Consider the following 16923-nt stretch of genomic DNA (forward strand, 5'->3'; position numbering starts at 1 on the left):
TCCCATCTCCCTTCGCCGTGTCCACTATGGACGCCTCGCAAACTCCGTCCATGCCCGAAAGCGCTACGCCGGAAAAGATCCGCCAGCTCCTCTCCACATTCATATCGCCGGAGAGGTCTCCCGATGTCGGGTGAGTTCGAGGGAACGCGTTCACCCGCCTCGCCGATCTCGTCGTCTTCGTCGTCTTCGCGATTTCCCCTCACGCGTGAAGTGCGCGGGAAAGGCCTAGCCGATCAACACCGACCTCGGATAGTTTCTCCTACCGGCTAGGGGGCGAGGGTGACCGGGCAGGCCCGTGCGCGACACGGGGGTGGGGGTTTGGTTGCGGTTGGTCTTGTGGGCAAGCGCGAAGCTGGCAAGTTTTATTGTATAAAGTAGTGGAGTGTAATACATTAACGTCGGACACGTGGACACTGACGAAATAGAATGGAACAAATACTATGTTACAGTATGCTGAACTTCTTTCGCACCGTACGTAGCCAACCTCGCTAATCGGAGTTGTGGATTGAAATCGGACCGGAATCTAAATGATTAAAGAGGCGAGCGACAGCTTGGTGTTAGCCGTGGCATGGTTCAGAAACTTGGTCCTTGACGAAATGTAACAAAAAGTTTGGCCCAAACTTTGGCATAACCCAGGGTACGGCGAGCTGCGGCTCTTTACGAACTGCTTCGTGATGTAATAATCAATGTGTCACACAATTTGTGTTACCTGGGTACTAAGTGTTATTGTTTTTAATTGCTTATGCCTACAAAGTATAGAAAATGGCTATTTTTCCCCACAAACTTTGCTTTTGTGACCAGGATTTTATGTGAACGAAAGACACAAATGCACACGTTTTCTCGTTGAAAATAGGTACATTGCAAAATATCACTGTCCTGATCACAAAAGCAAAGTTTGTGGGGAATAATAGCCATTTTTTTGTACTTTTGAGGCATAAGCAATTAGGAAATAACACTTACTACCCAGGAACATATTTTGTTTTGTTACACAGTGCAATATATACTCATGAATTGTGGAGCTTGAAATACTGCATTGAGTTTTGTAACGAATTCGAAAAAAATGGCTCATATTTTGTTATCCCGACTCCAGGCCTAACCCTATCCCTTAGCCAAATCTAAACTTGTATTATTCCCCTTAAGGAACACATGCTTGGGAAAGCGATTGTTCTAATTACACTGGGTTTAAGCACTCGCTAACATCACCAGTCATATGTGGCCATTATATTCCGTAAAGTTTGTATTGTGTTGGTTTCTGTATGGACATGTGCACCTTGCCTGGCACAAGCGCCAATAAGTGGTGATGTCACTGCCGCTTTTTGGCGGACGGTGGTGTTGTACGTGTGTGTCTTTGTGTGTCTGTGCAGACAAAAGAGCCCAGAAACCAGAGTAATGCTGTCTCGGAACCGAGAGCGCTTCCTGAAACGCGTCGAGACCTTCACTATATCCTTGTGGGCATCAGTGCTTGCGGAGGGTTATCGTATAAGACTTTTGTTAATGAGGGTCAACGTCATTCACTGTCTGGCAGTGCGGTTTTGCAATCTAAATTATTCGTTTGCAACAATTAATCACTTAATTGATAAACAAAACATTTTCTCACGGTGTATTACATACTGCATTTGCCTGAATTCACAGGATGGTGGAGCAAGTGTCACGGTTGTTCATGCACTTCGCTATCACCTAAAAAGAAATGTATTATTAAACCCCAACTTTTCTAATCTGAAATCATTCTATTTAGTAGCACACATACATTATAAGGGGGCGCAACGGTGGTAGTACAATTGTTTGTGTTCTGCACAATGAACCGAGCCGTCTGAGTTTGAGTCCCGGCCATGGTTAAAATCAGTGAGAAGTGTAATCTGGACTGGTCCTAGGTCTCCCCTTCAACTTTCACTGACCGACATGGTGAAGTATGGTTAAACAATCACTACAACCATGATGGTGAGGGGGAGCCCTTCATCCCACAGTGGATTGACACACGGCTGTACATTTTATGAAATCAAATAGGTGAATATGTTTCAGACATGTCTGTTCATCGATATTAAAGTAGTCGGAAGTAATATATAACAGCTATAATGTGTCCCGAACCAGTAATATTTCTTACACCAGTGATGTTTAACCTCTTGGTATGCCTGCCCCTCCCAATCAAGACCACTGGTCCCTGTGCCCCCACCTTCTACAGCCAAAAACGCCACTAACATTACGAAGGCCACATTACTAAAATATCACATCAACAGTGCTCAACAAAGCATTTGTTTCAAGTTGCGTATTCATGTGGCAATGATGTTCCCCCGTGTACAATATCCATGCCACGGCCTGCACCCCTGCTATAAAACGCTTGTTGAGTCTCTTTGGAGTGGGAGATGGACTTGCCGGCGGGTAGAGAACCGCTGTCTGATTTGTGTTTGTCTTGGTTTAATCGTTGTGCACTTGACGATGAGCCCCTGGCCCTTACCGGGGTTCTGCACCCGTCTGCGTGGGCCTGCGAAGCCTAGCTGCCTCTCCCCGCTGTGCTGCGCCGCGTTGGGATGGGAGTGTGTGGCCCGCGACGTCCTGTGCTGCTGCAGCTGCCGCACCGCCCAGTGCATCGTTCTGCCTCCCATCTGGGAAACTGCGCGTTGTGAGTGATGGTGCCTGTCGGTCGGTCGGTCTGTTCTGGTGGTTTGCCGATCAGCTGTTCGGTTGGTCAGTGTGTGCACGTGCAGAAAAAGTGGAATTGAGGAACTTGTCGATGCAGCAAGGTGATCAGATTGGAGGTGGTCGGGTGGATCAGAGATTGAGCCCTGAGCTGAGACTCCGAGGTCCTGGGTTCGAATGTGGTTTTCGTGAGTTGATGTTCTCAGCCTGGTCACCTATTACTACACACAAATAATGCCAGATTACATTGTTTTTTGGACTTAATTTGGATGCATGCTTGTTGTGCGACTTAGAATACAAGAACTCTCCGCTACAAATTGACGCATTATGCATTTCGCATCGCATATTTGTTGCCGATTAATTAGGGAACAAATCTCCTTAGAAGTGTTTTGTATTGCATATGTATTTTTATTGCGCAAAAAACGGTTGCGCGATTTCCACGAGAAACCCATGCGGTGAAAACTAACTTTTTGCAAGGTAATACCGCACTGTACCACTGAAAATCCCTCCGCCACATATTCACTCTTTGCCAGCCCGCAGTTTCGTGTGGTCATTTGCGCACGTGTTAGGTATAAATGTAGCATTGTGTGGGAAAGTGCTGTTCCCCCCACTGTCTAGGACTTGAAGTGATCTCAGAAGAAGCTATGTGATATCCGATTCCGTGGGCCATTAGTTAACGTGAACGAATGTTTCGATCTCTGCATGGAATTCCTCTAACTAACTTTAAGATTATATTTCTATCATGTTTTGGTTTCATCTCACTCTCTAAGGCATACCATTTGGGAATTTGCAATTATTCATTCGCATTCATCCAGATAATAATAATGTGATCCTCTGATTTGGCAAGCTCCGAAAACCAAAGCACATTCGCTTCAATCATTTACCAACATTTTTTGTTTATTTTCCTTTCAATAGGTGAGAACTCAACATCAGGATATCACTCTTCGTTTATTTCGGTAAAGTCACGTAGAAAGAGAACATAATAAATTGAGTAATAGCATACGACGTTTCGATTGCAACACAAGCAATCATCATCAGGTACAAATGGAAGCGATAACCAACCTAGTAAACGTAGAAATATAATGTAATACAACACAGATAGTCGGCTAACATAACAGCCAACACCCTACCTGGTTGATTACGTTCTTCCAAAGATTGATAAATTTGAGAGAGAGACAAAACACAGAACCGGAGTTATAGACAGGATATCCTCATTTCCAATTGTGAACTGGCTCATTCAAATGACAAAAGCAAAACAAATAACTTCAAGTAAAGCAATGAAGGAAATAGAAATTAGAACAAAAACCAGTGGAGTTAACAGGGCCTAATTTGTCACTGAATGTTTTCTGAGCCACTGGTCGACTGCAATAGAAACTGGTATGTATGTGTCGGGAACTTCTTTCTTAACTTCATGGTCGAACCGTGCTAATTGGAGGTTCATCTGCAGAGATATATACTGGATGTGGTGTGACGGGTGCAGAAATCATTTCCAGATCGCAAACTCGGACATACCCTCCTGGAAATAAGCCATCGGCATGAATATCTTCGTGGATTTGCTCTCTTGTGTTCATCGTGAGTAACCTTGCACGTGCGATGGCTGCTGATTTTATTCACTGTGTCCCCAGACGATGAAAAAGTCAAGGAAGTAACAGAATCTCTGAAGACGTCACATGCCAAATACTGCACTTGGCCCGAGGACCCCTGTCCTGGTAAGCTTCCTGCTTCACACATCAGGGTACTTCTACAGCCTCTTCCACTGGGGCAACATCCGAGCCGAGGCAGCACGGGACCCTCCCAGTACGGCTAATTTTCCATTTTGACTTAAAACTCTCGTGACTGAAGGAATTCATATTCAGCCACCTTCAGCCACCTCCGCGCGCCGACCTCGACGTGGCGGCGGCTCTGCGATCTTACATCAACATGCTAATCTCTCACATTAACATAGCCACCTCCGCGCGCTCGCAAATTTTTATCTGACAGCCCTTTAATTGGTGGAAACCCACCACCAGTGCCGCCGTTGACCATCACTTACATTAACATTCGCTGCCCCGCCCATGCTGCTGACACTTCCGATACGCCCATTTTAAACCTTTATAAACAATTTGCTTTTGGAGGCTATAACCCCCTTTTCTTGATGACGACCACTTGTGTTGCGATCGAAAAGTCGTGGTTTTTAGTTTTATTATTTTATCAATCTCCGTGACTTTACTGAAAGAACCAAAGAATATAATTTTCCATTGGCTATTTGCCGTGCCGAGCCACAACGAAACCCTGATATTCTGGCCATCACAAGACATCTGAATCTGACTGGGTGCCAAGAAGGGCCACAGGAAGGTATAGCAACTCGTTTATTGCATGGGACGACAGCGAGTACACTGAGAACATGGTGTCACTTCATCATTTACGCTTGTGTAACGTCAGCGGCACGGTATCTGCAGTGGAAAAAAAACTTGCATCCCAAGCCGCGCCAGGCTGGCTTGGCACCTGCCTGGCACGTTTTGGGTTGTACAGTGAAAAAGAGGTATTGGGATAATCGTCTCTTTGAGTATGCGTGTGTGTGACGTGTGTGTGTGACGCTTGTGTGTGTGTGCGCTCGCTCGTTCCTCAGACTGGCTCTTCTTGCTGCCGCTGCATGACCCTGCCCAGCTGCTCTCCTCATTCTGCTCGCGTTTCCAGCAGTTGCGTGCGCTGCCTTCGCTCAGCCCTGCTGTCTTGCATGACGTGGTCAGTATCAAACGGTTGCACCCGCTCGCCCACACCGGGGTCGTACGCCAGGTCATATTAACTTGGGAAAATGGTAAAAGGTTAAAGTGCAGCCCTGAGTTTGCTTGTTTATGTTACTGCTGATGAAAGCAGCTCCACAAGAGCAAATTTTTACATAGTATTTGGTCTACTCTTCCAAGTTGACCAGATGTATTTGGTTGAGGTGGGCGTATCCACACTCTATCCCACCACACACGACCTGCCAATCAACTAATCTAATTGTGGCATTACCCATTTATGCCGCTGGGTAGACAGAGGCGTGGGGGTTTTAACAAACTTGCACAATAGTTTGAACTGCTGCACCCGAAGACGAATTCGAACCGGCGACCTTTGGATTGAAAGTCCAAGTTGCTAACCATGATACCACTGTGGCCGGTGTCATTGTTGAGGCATTTTTTGATTGATCGTGTACATCATCAGTGGTGGGCGACAATTTTATCTCGTACGTACCGTGGTCACATGAAAGGCCTACCACTTCAAAACGACCCAAAAACGGTCACTGCAATCATCTTAGCTGCACTAATTGGGTACTCGAGTGGAATGTTCTTGACCTGGCAAGTCTGTGTTCCTTATTCAGCACATTTAGTCACTCCTGTAATTACAAGGGCCTCTTGCATGACAAAAGTGACTGAATTGTGTGTTAATGTGCGGCTTACAAAAGGTATCTGAAAGTCCTGTTCAGCCATCGTTAACGAACACTCCTGATGTACATACGCAGCCCTTTTGGTAATCCACTGCTGGATGAGGCTCTTCCCCATGCTGTGTCAGTCATGGGGGTTGTGTAACCATATTTTACCAGGTTGATCAATGTGCATTGGTGGGGGCGCTGAGGACCAGTTCAGATGTCACTCAACGCTCGTCTTATACCGGTGACTGTGAATCGAATTCAGGGAGCCAGGTTCAGAGCGTAGGATATGAACTGTTGCACCATCACCACTAGGCCTCGGCAAGGTGAGGTCATTTACCCTTTTTACCGGGTAAAAGGGTAAAGGTGTCGACATGCCAAGGGGTAAGGTAAAGGGTAGGGTAAAGGGTAGGGTAAAGGGTAGGGTAAAGGGTAGGGTAAAGGGTAGTGTAAAGGTAGCGCGAAGTATTACCCGGTAAATACCTTGTTTACCGCTCGCTAAAAACTCCGTGGCGCAGCCTGTGGCCTCCATTTAAAATTGGAATCATCGAGAGTATTCTATACTAGCTTTACAACCCGGCTTCACCCGGGACTTGTATTCTTGTCTTTGATTAATACACGGCCTACGCGGAGGGTGGGGGGGTTGCGTGACGTCACACTGCGGAACGCTGCCGCATGCGGGCGACATCACAGATGTGACGTTACCACTCACTTGCCGTGAACAATATTATATGCATTATTGCGTCCCCCCCCCAAAATACAAAAGTCTATTTTTTTAATACTTTTTGCATTGTGTACAGTCTGGAAGCTGCCTACATGCCAAATTTCAAGTTTGTTGCATGTTGGGAAGTATGCTAAACATTTACAACAGACACAGATATTCACAAATTTCTCTTTTATATATATAGATGAATAAAGCGCTCTACCTAGCATTTACCTGTTATAAACCTTGTTCATGTGTAGTAGTACCCCAGTAATTACCCTGTAATTGGGCAATTTGTATGGGGTAAGGGTAAAGGTAGGCTCGTTGTTTTTACCTTACCTTGCCGAGGCCTAACCACCACCGCTTCATTTTACGTATATAGCTGGGCGGTGGTGGCAATGCGTTGCTGTTATCAGCACTGTGAAGGCGAGGGTTGGTGGTTCGCATAATTGTTCGTGATACCCCCTTTCTATGGGCATCGAGGTTGCCATACCCTGGCTCGCCATGAGAAGGCAGTACAATAAGTGGGCTAATCACCATCTGTTTCCATCTGTTCGGGGATAAGGTGTGAGTTTTTTTTCGCGTGCTCCGGTTTCCTCCTTCCACGTATAATCAAAAACTCATGAATTCATAATAAATTGGTTGAAAAACATTTCAAAATAAAACCCAATGCAGGACCCTCCTGAGTCCTACGACTCAGTGTGGCATTCCTGATTAAATTAAATGAGTCAATTATTACTAGATATAATTATTTTAGATTGGGATATTTGTAAGGGTTTAACGATTTATTTGATGATACTGCATTGGCAGTGGTACACGAAGAACAAAACACTCAGCGCATCATGGGACCCCCTTTGCCAGTACCAAAATATGAGAATAAGTTTTCCCCTTTTTTTTGGCAACAAAACAGGTGTTAAGATGTTAACCGAAACCTTTTACAAGGAAACGTCTGCATTAACCACAATATTTGTGGTCAGAATGCACGCAAAAACATACTCTGATAATATATGCATTGTTTTTTAAACTGATTGGTCCACACCAGAGACAGCTTTCTTTCGAGCCTCGTCTCAAACGGTGTTAGACCAGAGGATGCCAAAAGGCGTCCTCTGGTCTAACATCCTCTGGTCGAACACTGTTTGAGGCTAGGCTCGAAAGAAAGCTGTCTCTGGTGTGGACCAATCAGTTTCAAAGACAATGCATATATTATCAGAGTATGTTTTTTGTTTGCATTCTGACTCGGCGCATTAGTCGATAACACCGTACGTGTGTGGCCTTAAAATGAAAATAATATAATCGGCGACATTTCGGGCAAATGCTCCTTCGTATCACATATATGATTAATCTATTTATAGCTTCAAGTTTATTTTTGTGCTTACGAGTCGCTCATCGAGTTATGCGTGTCAGAGTCTGTTAATGTTGATACGTATTTTGTTGTTCGTAATTAAACAGCAATATTTAAAAAATATATTACTGAATCGAATCGCGCGGCTCTCTTCAAGACGTGAGCGATTTGTTGCGGGCTTTATTATATATCTGTGAGTGTCTGTCTTGATTATGGCTTGTTTAGTTTGGTGCACGCAACGGCCTTTGCTTACGCGCTTGTGTGTCACCAGGGGATTTCAGAAGACACGATGAAATTGCTGCTGCAAGCATTGGCTGCCGCCAAGAGAACAGAGCACGGCGGTGACGCAGAGAATGACGGAAAGAACGTCTGCGGAAGAGAAGGAAGCAATGGAAAAAACGACAACCTTGAAGGAGCGACCAAAGGAGAGGAAGAAATTGAAGGAGCAACGAGCGCGATGGACAATGGCGAAGGAAAGGTCAGTGGCGGCAGAGGAACAAATGGAACGGGCGGCCACGACGCAGGCGCCAGCGGGAAGGATGACGCCAAAGAGGCTACGAGTGAAACGGAGGGCGGTGAAGGGGAAACTAATGGGAGGAGCGGCAAAGGGGAGGGAACGCCCTCAAACGTCGACGCTGACTCAGAGGTCAAAGGCAAGGACGTAGAGGGGGAGGGGGAGGCCGCGGGTGTCCAGAAAGAGGCGGCACCTGGAGCGAGCAGTGAAGTTGGAGAGAAGGTGGATGATGGGGTGAAGGTGGATATTGGGGCGAAGGTGGACGACGGGGCGAAGGTGGACGACGGGGCGATGGTGGACGACGTGGCGACGGTGGACCCTGGGGCGAAGGTGGACATTGGGGCGAAGGTGGACATTGGGGCGAAGGTGGACGACGGGGCGATGGTGGACAACGTGGCGAAGGTGGACCCTGGGGCGAAGGTGGACGGCGGGGCGAAGGTGGATGATGGGGCGACGGTGGACCCTGGAGCGAATGTGGACGGCGAGGCGACGGTGGACGGCGGTGCGAAGGTGGACGGCGTGGCGACGGTGGCCCCTGGGGCGACGGTGGACGGCGGGGCGACGGTGGACACTGAGGCGACGGTGGACACTGGGGCGACGGTGGACCCTGGGGCGAAAGTGGATGATGGGGCAAAGGTGGACGATGGAGTGACGGTTGACATTGAGCCCGGGGCGGTGGCTGCCTGTGTGCTTGCGCTCTGCGGCTGGGACGCCAGGTGGGTTGCGATGTGAGGCGGCACGTAGCAAAATTGTAAATGGGCAAGATGCCTACGAGGAGGTGGCTCGGAAATTTGGCGATTCGGATGGCACCGCTGAGATCCTGGGTTGGAATCCGGTTTCTGACCACGCCGTGGTTAAAATGGGTTCTCAAGTGTAGCAAGTTGTTGATCTCAGCCCGCTCACAAATTACTGCACAAAAAAACCTATCATATATTACTTTTGGTTTTGCACTTAATATGGATCAATTACAGTGCTGGGGATCAAACTATCTGCGTGACTATCGTGTGACGAACATTACTCTTGAGTTTAGTAGAAGCATACAGGAAAATGCTGCCCCTCAGTGTGTGGATCAAAGCTCACTTGAAGTGATCTCAGAGGTAGCTCAGGGATATCTACTTCTGTGGGCCGTTCTCCAACACGAAGTGTCACACTGCTGTGCGAGAGATCTCGGTGACATGACACCGAAAGTGCCATCGGGGTAAAATTGGGATAAAGCCAAAAGATTATAATAAAAAAAAAGAAACCGCAAAATTAATTAGTCAAAGTGCGTCACTCTGCTGCCGTGTTTGAATAAGCTTGAGTCAGACACGTGAATTTGACAGCCCTCGGACAAGGTCAGGTCGAAGTCGCGTACATTCATGACTCGCTCCTTCTGCACGAGTGTAGTACCCAAATCTTGAAAATGTACTTTTATTTCTGGGCTTCCATAAAAAATTTAGAATTATCATCAGACATGATCAATTTTCTCCTGGATGAAGGCCTCCACAAGCCATCGGTATCTCTCAGTTCTACGATACAGCATTCCACCTTTAAGAATCTGAAACCTTGACTAGAGGAATCCACTGCTCTATAAAGCTCTTTTTTGCAGATGTCCACTAGTTTCACGAGGTGAGTTCATCGCTCCATCTCTGACCGTGTTCTCTCCTATGGCTGCCACTCCGTCGTTAGTCTCGACCCTAAGCCGTCTGGACGACTTGCGATGTGTCTTGCCCAAGCCCCGCGTTCCTTGATCTGCCACTCGTGCAATGCCGATGCTTAGTCAAGGCCGCGACTTGCAGGCTTCGTCCACCAGAGGGAGCCCACTCATTGAATTTGAACAACTCCAGGGAGTGAGTGATGAATATTTAGTTGGTGGTGCTCCTGCGATTGTCGGCGGTGCACAATCGCATTTAAATGAAACCCTAAAACGCTTTCGTCAATCACACTGTGGCCTTTAATGAAAAAATATATATCATAGACGACGTTTCATGCAGTGGCCCATCCTGTGAAGATGGCCGTTGCCTGAAACATCACTTACATTTTTGATATTTAAATGCATTGTTATTCACGAATGTGAGTTTTTTTTGTAAATGGGACTTGTACTAAATGTGTTTCCAGTATCAGCCCTTTTTTATCCTTCAACTATTTGTCCATAATCCCCAGCTGGGAGATAGTCCCCTCTTGATAATTTGTTCCTGGCATTAGGGTTAGTGAGGTGAACGTTCTAATGAGCGTTGCCGTAGATATGTCAAAACGGTATACAGTAATGTGTACGATGGTTAGCATAGAGACGTTTCACAATATGCAGTGTGATCTATTAATAGATAACACAATAAAATATTGGGAAGGAAATGTTGAGTGCTATGGTTAAATGGTTAAATCGACATTTTCATTTCTCAAAGCTGGAATGTATCCATAGTAACTACAGAACCAAATTAAATGTCATGGGGTTTTCTGTGCTGACATTGGTGTTTAGGTTCCGACCACAATTCACTACACTTGTTAACCCGGTTTGATTACAACCCAGCCGATGCGAGTCTTGTTCGCTGTGCGAGTGGTGTCTCGGCTGAGAGCAATTACCTCGCTACACTTGGGGAACCCAGTTTAGGCAGAGGCTGCTGAAGTCTGCACATGAACCCAGGTTCTTGGCAGTGCCAGATCAGCACTACAATCTCTGAGCCACCCGCCACCTCTCTCATTGACACATTTTCAAAGTTGTATTTTTTTCAAACGTTGGTTAAGCAACAGTGGGCAGATCTTTGCAGCGCCGTCTAATAGGGCTGTTTTTGAATGTGTTTTCTTGTGCCTTGTGGACCCAGCCCGAACGTTAAATCCATCGTCAGCTGCACGATCTGCTGTCGCCGCATCGGTCTGTGGAACTTCAAAACGCAGGATGCAGATTCTGAACAGAGTTGCGACACCATGACCGTCGGCAATGTGACGCCGTGCGGCAGGCCTTCCCCGGCCTCCATCGCCGCCATTTCTCCGGCGTCGCAGCAAAACCTCGTCTCTCCACCTAAGCAGGTGCAGGACAGCACAAACCTTAATTTCAAACGATATTTTTCTTACCTCCCCGGTTAAACAAAAACATTGCCACGAGTGAAGGGATTTTTGTTTTGGCGTTGACACGTTGTTTGGTTTGTGTGCGTGTGCTGCTGGTATTGCTGCTGCCGCTGCTGTTCGTTTGCGCAGCAGGTGTCCCCCGGGCCGCGAGTCGCCGTGGGAACCAAGAGGCCGATCGTGGAGGATGCGAGCGGGGGCCATGGCGGCCGTCGCGATGACTGCGCCACCCCAGCCAAGCGCGGCCGCACGGTTTGTACTCTTGTCCACTGCGCTAAACGGATTTCACGTTATGCATCCATGAACTTATTGTTTCCACGCAAGTGTCAGGTCTTAAAGGTTTTGCTTTTTTTATTTGATTATCTGTCATGGTTCTTGAGCACAGGCCCAATGGCCCAAAATGCCAAGCATCCAGCAATGTCCAGCATTTTAGAAGGTCTAATAGATAAATAGTTAATATTGGTCTTGAATTGAACAGGGTTGTAAGAACCTGGGAAAAGTGACAAAGGGAGTGAAATCCTAAATAGATTAGTGTGAGGAAAGAATTCGAATGATAAATATTTTGACCTGCAGTGTAGTGAGCGAGTGGGTTGAGTGTGCTGTTATGACCTACGTTGTGGTGGTTGAACACTTTGTGGATGAGACGAACAGCCTGCTACACCGAGGCCCCAGCACGGGTGGAGGAAATCGGTGAGTGAAGTTCATAGGAACAGTAACAGTGGTAGTAGCGATGGCAGTGTGATGAGACGACTGGCCACCAGGTGATCGAGTGACTGGAGTGAATTGGTGAGGTCTGAATCGTTCAACCTGTCTGGTTTGCGTTGTGAGTCGTGCTAAATATTGCAGTGACTTGTAGCATTTCAGCCTAAATGTCCCAAATGTTTAGTTGTGACCACACGGACATTAATGGAAATAAACTGTTCCATGGTATAGGTCGATGTGAAGCCTATTAATTGATATGTAACATCCCCACGGATCTTGTGGGTACAAGCGCTTTAAATATTCCATGATGTAAAGGAAGACCTTTATACATTCACTTAACCTGCACTGGGCACACCTGTTATGGTTTTATTGCACATTTTGTAAATTACTTTTTTTTACGACCGAGTTGATTTTGCGGTTGTGCTGTCTAGCTCTGCTGACGCGTTGCGAGGTTGTGCCACATGCTGTTCGGCAAGTGATATTCTGACGTTTTGCTCCACGTGCTGTGAGTTTCTTCGGGAACTGCTGCGAAACTTCAGACATCACGATGGAGAACATGCTGCAGCCCGAAACGGCCATCGGAGAGAGCTATAGACCGATGTTTTTGATTTTGCTTCTGTATTTATTGGACGCAACTCCTTGTCTCTCCTGCAGGATGCGGACAACATAACCTTTCACCCCATTTCGGAACACCGCCATTGGTGCCCGTGGGTTTGTCCCGTGACGGTTCCCGGCCCACAAGACAAGGCATCACAAGACAAGGCGCCAGGATGGAGGGCAGCCCTGAATACAATGATGCCGATGATTGTGGGAGAAGGGACCGTGAGCACTCTGGTGAGGACTGCGTGTAGTTCCTAATGAGGAGCCTCTTTCCATGTCCGCAGCATGTCATCAGGGTTCACCGTTATGGTAGCATCTGTACATTTCATTATAATCAGCAAGGTTTAACTGGGTCTCTGTGTCCAAATCACCAGGAATTTGCACGATCCCATACAAACTCAGAAACTCAGCAAGATTGTGCCTGGACAGTGCTTAGATGGGCGACCACCTTGCGCAAGCATGTTGTCACAGGTGGCTGCCGTGCTTAGCGGCGGGCAGTGCAACAAATTCCATTGTACTGTACTGTGCTCTCACGTGCTATGCTCCCACATCTACGCAACTGAATCTGTTTGTCTCAGCTCATGGGTAAGTCCATGGCCCAAAGCTCCCCCTCCATCCCATCTGTTTCCACCCTCCCCTCTTAACCTCATAACACCGTATTCCATACGAGGGCTCTTGACCCATAGCTAGATTAGGAAGGTCGAGGAGCCTGTGAGCAGTGTGGTTTAGGTGACGCTGGATGAAGCTTAACGTCACATCCAGGGCACATTAAACCAAAAACGCATTCTGTCCTGTTACTAGACTTTGGCATCAACCCACGGGGGTATTACGGAATCGATGGATTGCTTAATGGTTTCATTGTATTTTCTCATCCTGGGCAGGAACCCACAGACGTGTGGAAGAAGGTCCACCGCTCCATCATGTCCTGGCAGGTGTCCGGCTCGGGATAACCATCCTGCTCCTTTTCGCGCACTCACTGTGTAGACTGTTGGCAACGGCGTGGCACATTAGAGGTGTGGTGCCGAGAGCACCACACGTACACACACACAAAGGCAGACATTGAGACAAAAGGGCAGCCGGTTGTTTGACCGAGAAGAGTACCGCTCACATCACCTCGTTGTGTCTGGTGTCGAACCAACGATCGCACACATACACGTAGATAACAGAATGTTGGGGGCAATTACTGTTTGCGAGCATCTAGTGAAGGTCAGCACTGGACACGGGAGAAGTGGTATTGTCGAAATTACGCCCAGCCGCCTCTGTCTTCCACGTGCCGATGTTTACACACTGTACCACCTACTCATTTAAGGCACGAGCCGCCCTCGGGGATTCCTGGGACCGGTGCAGCTTTTCACCCCCGATGTTAGCGATGGCCAGGACTCAACCTAGGGTCGCCGGGTTCGTACCATAAGTGACGCTAACCTCTACCGGTCCCCGCAACACACATACACACTGCAACACACACAGAGAGCACCCACTCCCTCGTGTCGGTGGGGGTGTCGGATGTGTGGGTGGAATTGTGGCCTCGGGCTGTAAATAACCGCTACGCGAGGAAGAAAGGTCCCAGGTGAATGTGTGCACCTGTCCTCGGCTCGGCCCCTGCGGTGGCGATGTAGTAGAGGCGTCATGGTTCAGTACATTTCCCGCAAAGCTCATTGATATTTGCAATCTGAATTTGCGGATTTATTTTCAAATGATCTCACATCGACTTTTTTTTTTACAATGTGTGTTGTTTTTTCTGCAGCACGCGTGCGCGCGTGTGTGTGTGTGCGCGTCGCCTATAATTTGGCACAAGTGTAACCGTTGGCAGTTGTCGATTGATTTGAAAGGCAAAATAAATCGTGAACTGTGGCAGTGGGATTTTTTCAAGCTGGTGCCTCTTTAAGCCATAGACTGCTTAGTCTGTCGCGAGCAACTGTTTACCCATAGTGCACCACGGGACGGGGAGTGGAGTCAAGGGTATATTGTATGGAAGTAGAACAGGTAACGGGAGAAGGAAGAGAGAATGGAAAGAATGGGAGAGAAGAGAAAGAATGGAAAATAAGAGTTAAAGGAATGGAAGAACTGGACCAAATGGTTAGGAAAGATGAGGATAGGGAGGAAGAGGCTACATAAGGGCCTTACACGCTGCTGCATGGAGCAGCGTCTGTTTTCACGGGGTGGGAATAGGGGAGGGATTCAGGGTGGAGTTGGCTACACATAAATCATGTAATATACAAAGTTTGTGTTCATTTATATGAATAGATTTAGCATAATCTCTCAGTTCATCAGCAGGCCCTGCTTGACTTGTTGGTTGGGGGAGGTAATATTTTCCTGGTCTCGCCCTTTAATTGGTTAACAGGGCAATGTGATCGGGGTTTGAATGTAGCCGCCACAGTATACATGCCGACGTAATTAATCAGCATGAGAGGCGCAACGATGCATGGATTGCTCTCCCTTGCATCTGTGTAAGACCTATGTCTTCAGCTTCGGATACGTTGTGTGATGAGTTCACATGACCCTTGCCACTTTTTCTCGGCGCACAACCTTTCACCACGATATAAAAAAAAAACATTGATCCTTAAATCTGGACAATTGATCCGATCTCCCGGGGCGGGAGGGGGTGATGATTCTTCACACCTGTGATTGGCACGTAACGATTCGGTGAAGGAGCAGCGGGCGGAAAGCTTTTAAGTGCTGGGTGTGCGGACAGCTGTCTGTGTGTCCACGCTGGGTGTGCGGACAACTTAAATGCTGGTTGTGCGGACAGCTGTCTGTGTTGTGTCCACGTTGGTTGTGCGGACAGCTTTAAGTGCTGGTTGTGCGGACAACTAGCTGCGTGTGTCCACGCTGATCGTGAGGGTCTTAAGGGCTGGCGTGTAAGCCAGAGATCGGAACTGAAACTGCTCGGCTTTTTTAAACTGTCGGGGTGTCTGCGGCGCGGTCGACTAAAGCCGGCGTTTCCATGGCGCTGGCAAACACCCGACTATTATATAATGCGAGGGTGGTTCAAGTCGGCACTTCACACGAACACAGCCGCCCACTCGCACAGACCGAAGACAAAGATCCCCCGTATAGCCTTCGACTGTTCGGGCAAGTGGTGTTAGCGAGCACCTATGAAAGGTCGGCACGGCACACGAGGGGGTGGGTGGCCAGCACCACGCCCGACCGCCTTTGTCTCCCGAGTGGCGATGTTTGCACACCGCACTCGGTACTTATTTGAGTCTGAGTCGACCTAGGGGAGGCCCAGGACCGGTTCAGATAATCGTCACTGGTGTTGACCGTGAGCGGGAATCGAATTCGGGTCACCGGGTTCTCAGCGCACCATGCCCGGGCACATTTGTCACCCCTTCCCGCACAGCACCAGGTAGGTATGTAAGGCCGAGTCGATTTTGGGGAAACACCAAGACCTGTTCAAATATTCGCCACTTATAAAGACAGCCATCACACGCTCGGAACGCAGCTGCCACGCTCACAATAAACAACCACCTCGACAGTCGGTGACCATACGAACCACCACGCTCACAGCCACCCACACTCGCACCACTTCCAGGAATCAGAATATACTGGAGGAGGAATCCGATGAGCTATAAAGCTCTTTTTCACAGATGCCCAGTTCGGGGCGGTCAGAAAGCTACGACAATAAACAGTACAAAACACGATCGGAGTGCAAAGCATAAGAAAGGGAAGCAAATCACTTTTATTTTTCCAGGTATAGCCCACTGAGCTATTATCTTTTTCAGAAGCGACCTGGCCACAAATGATAGCCCAACGAAGTAGTTTATCATGTGGAAATTTACGGCAATCAAATTATCTAAATAATCTCAACGCATCTTTCTAAATGTGGAGGGAAAAACCGGAGGACTCGGAGAAGAGGGACATACAGACTCTATATGAGTCATTCAGGCACAACTGCCAATTCAGGACACGTGTCTTCACTTTGTCATCTGATGAGGATCGTTGCCCACTCGAATTTTCCTTTCGAGGGCCACAAAGATTACAATCGCTGGCAGATAAATTCC

The 16923-nt window shown here is 47.7% G+C and overlaps 1 protein-coding gene across 1 annotated transcript; it reads left to right on the forward strand.

Moving 5' to 3' along the window:
* On the forward strand, nucleotides 1–14773 carry ZC3HC1 (zinc finger C3HC-type containing 1). Its single transcript, XM_061552019.1, has 10 exons — nucleotides 1–130; nucleotides 1365–1440; nucleotides 2453–2617; nucleotides 4260–4343; nucleotides 5243–5358; nucleotides 8339–9297; nucleotides 11380–11584; nucleotides 11753–11872; nucleotides 12977–13156; nucleotides 13804–14773. The coding sequence occupies exons 6-10, from the start codon at nucleotides 8357–8359 to the stop codon at nucleotides 13870–13872; spliced, it is 1515 nt and encodes a 504-aa protein (XP_061408003.1). The 5' UTR covers nucleotides 1–130; nucleotides 1365–1440; nucleotides 2453–2617; nucleotides 4260–4343; nucleotides 5243–5358; nucleotides 8339–8356; the 3' UTR covers nucleotides 13873–14773.
* Nucleotides 14774–16923: the final 2150 nt, after the last annotated feature.

Source organism: Lethenteron reissneri, chromosome 15 (assembly GCF_015708825.2).
Source record: "Lethenteron reissneri isolate LAM-NWPU_2019-01 chromosome 15, ASM1570882v1, whole genome shotgun sequence".
Classification (NCBI taxonomy): domain Eukaryota; kingdom Metazoa; phylum Chordata; class Hyperoartia; order Petromyzontiformes; family Petromyzontidae; genus Lethenteron; species Lethenteron reissneri.

Excerpts from the sequence above, each read along its gene's own strand:
- ZC3HC1 (XM_061552019.1), top strand. The coding sequence starts at position 8,357 with ATGAAATTGCTGCTGCAAGCATTGGCTGCCGCCAAGAGAACAGAGCAC. Across the intron at positions 11,585-11,752 it reads TCGTCTCTCCACCTAAGCAG|CAGGTGTCCCCCGGGCCGCG; the intron begins GTGCAGGACAGC and ends TCGTTTGCGCAG. Across the intron at positions 13,157-13,803 it reads AAGGGACCGTGAGCACTCTG|GAACCCACAGACGTGTGGAA; the intron begins GTGAGGACTGCG and ends CATCCTGGGCAG.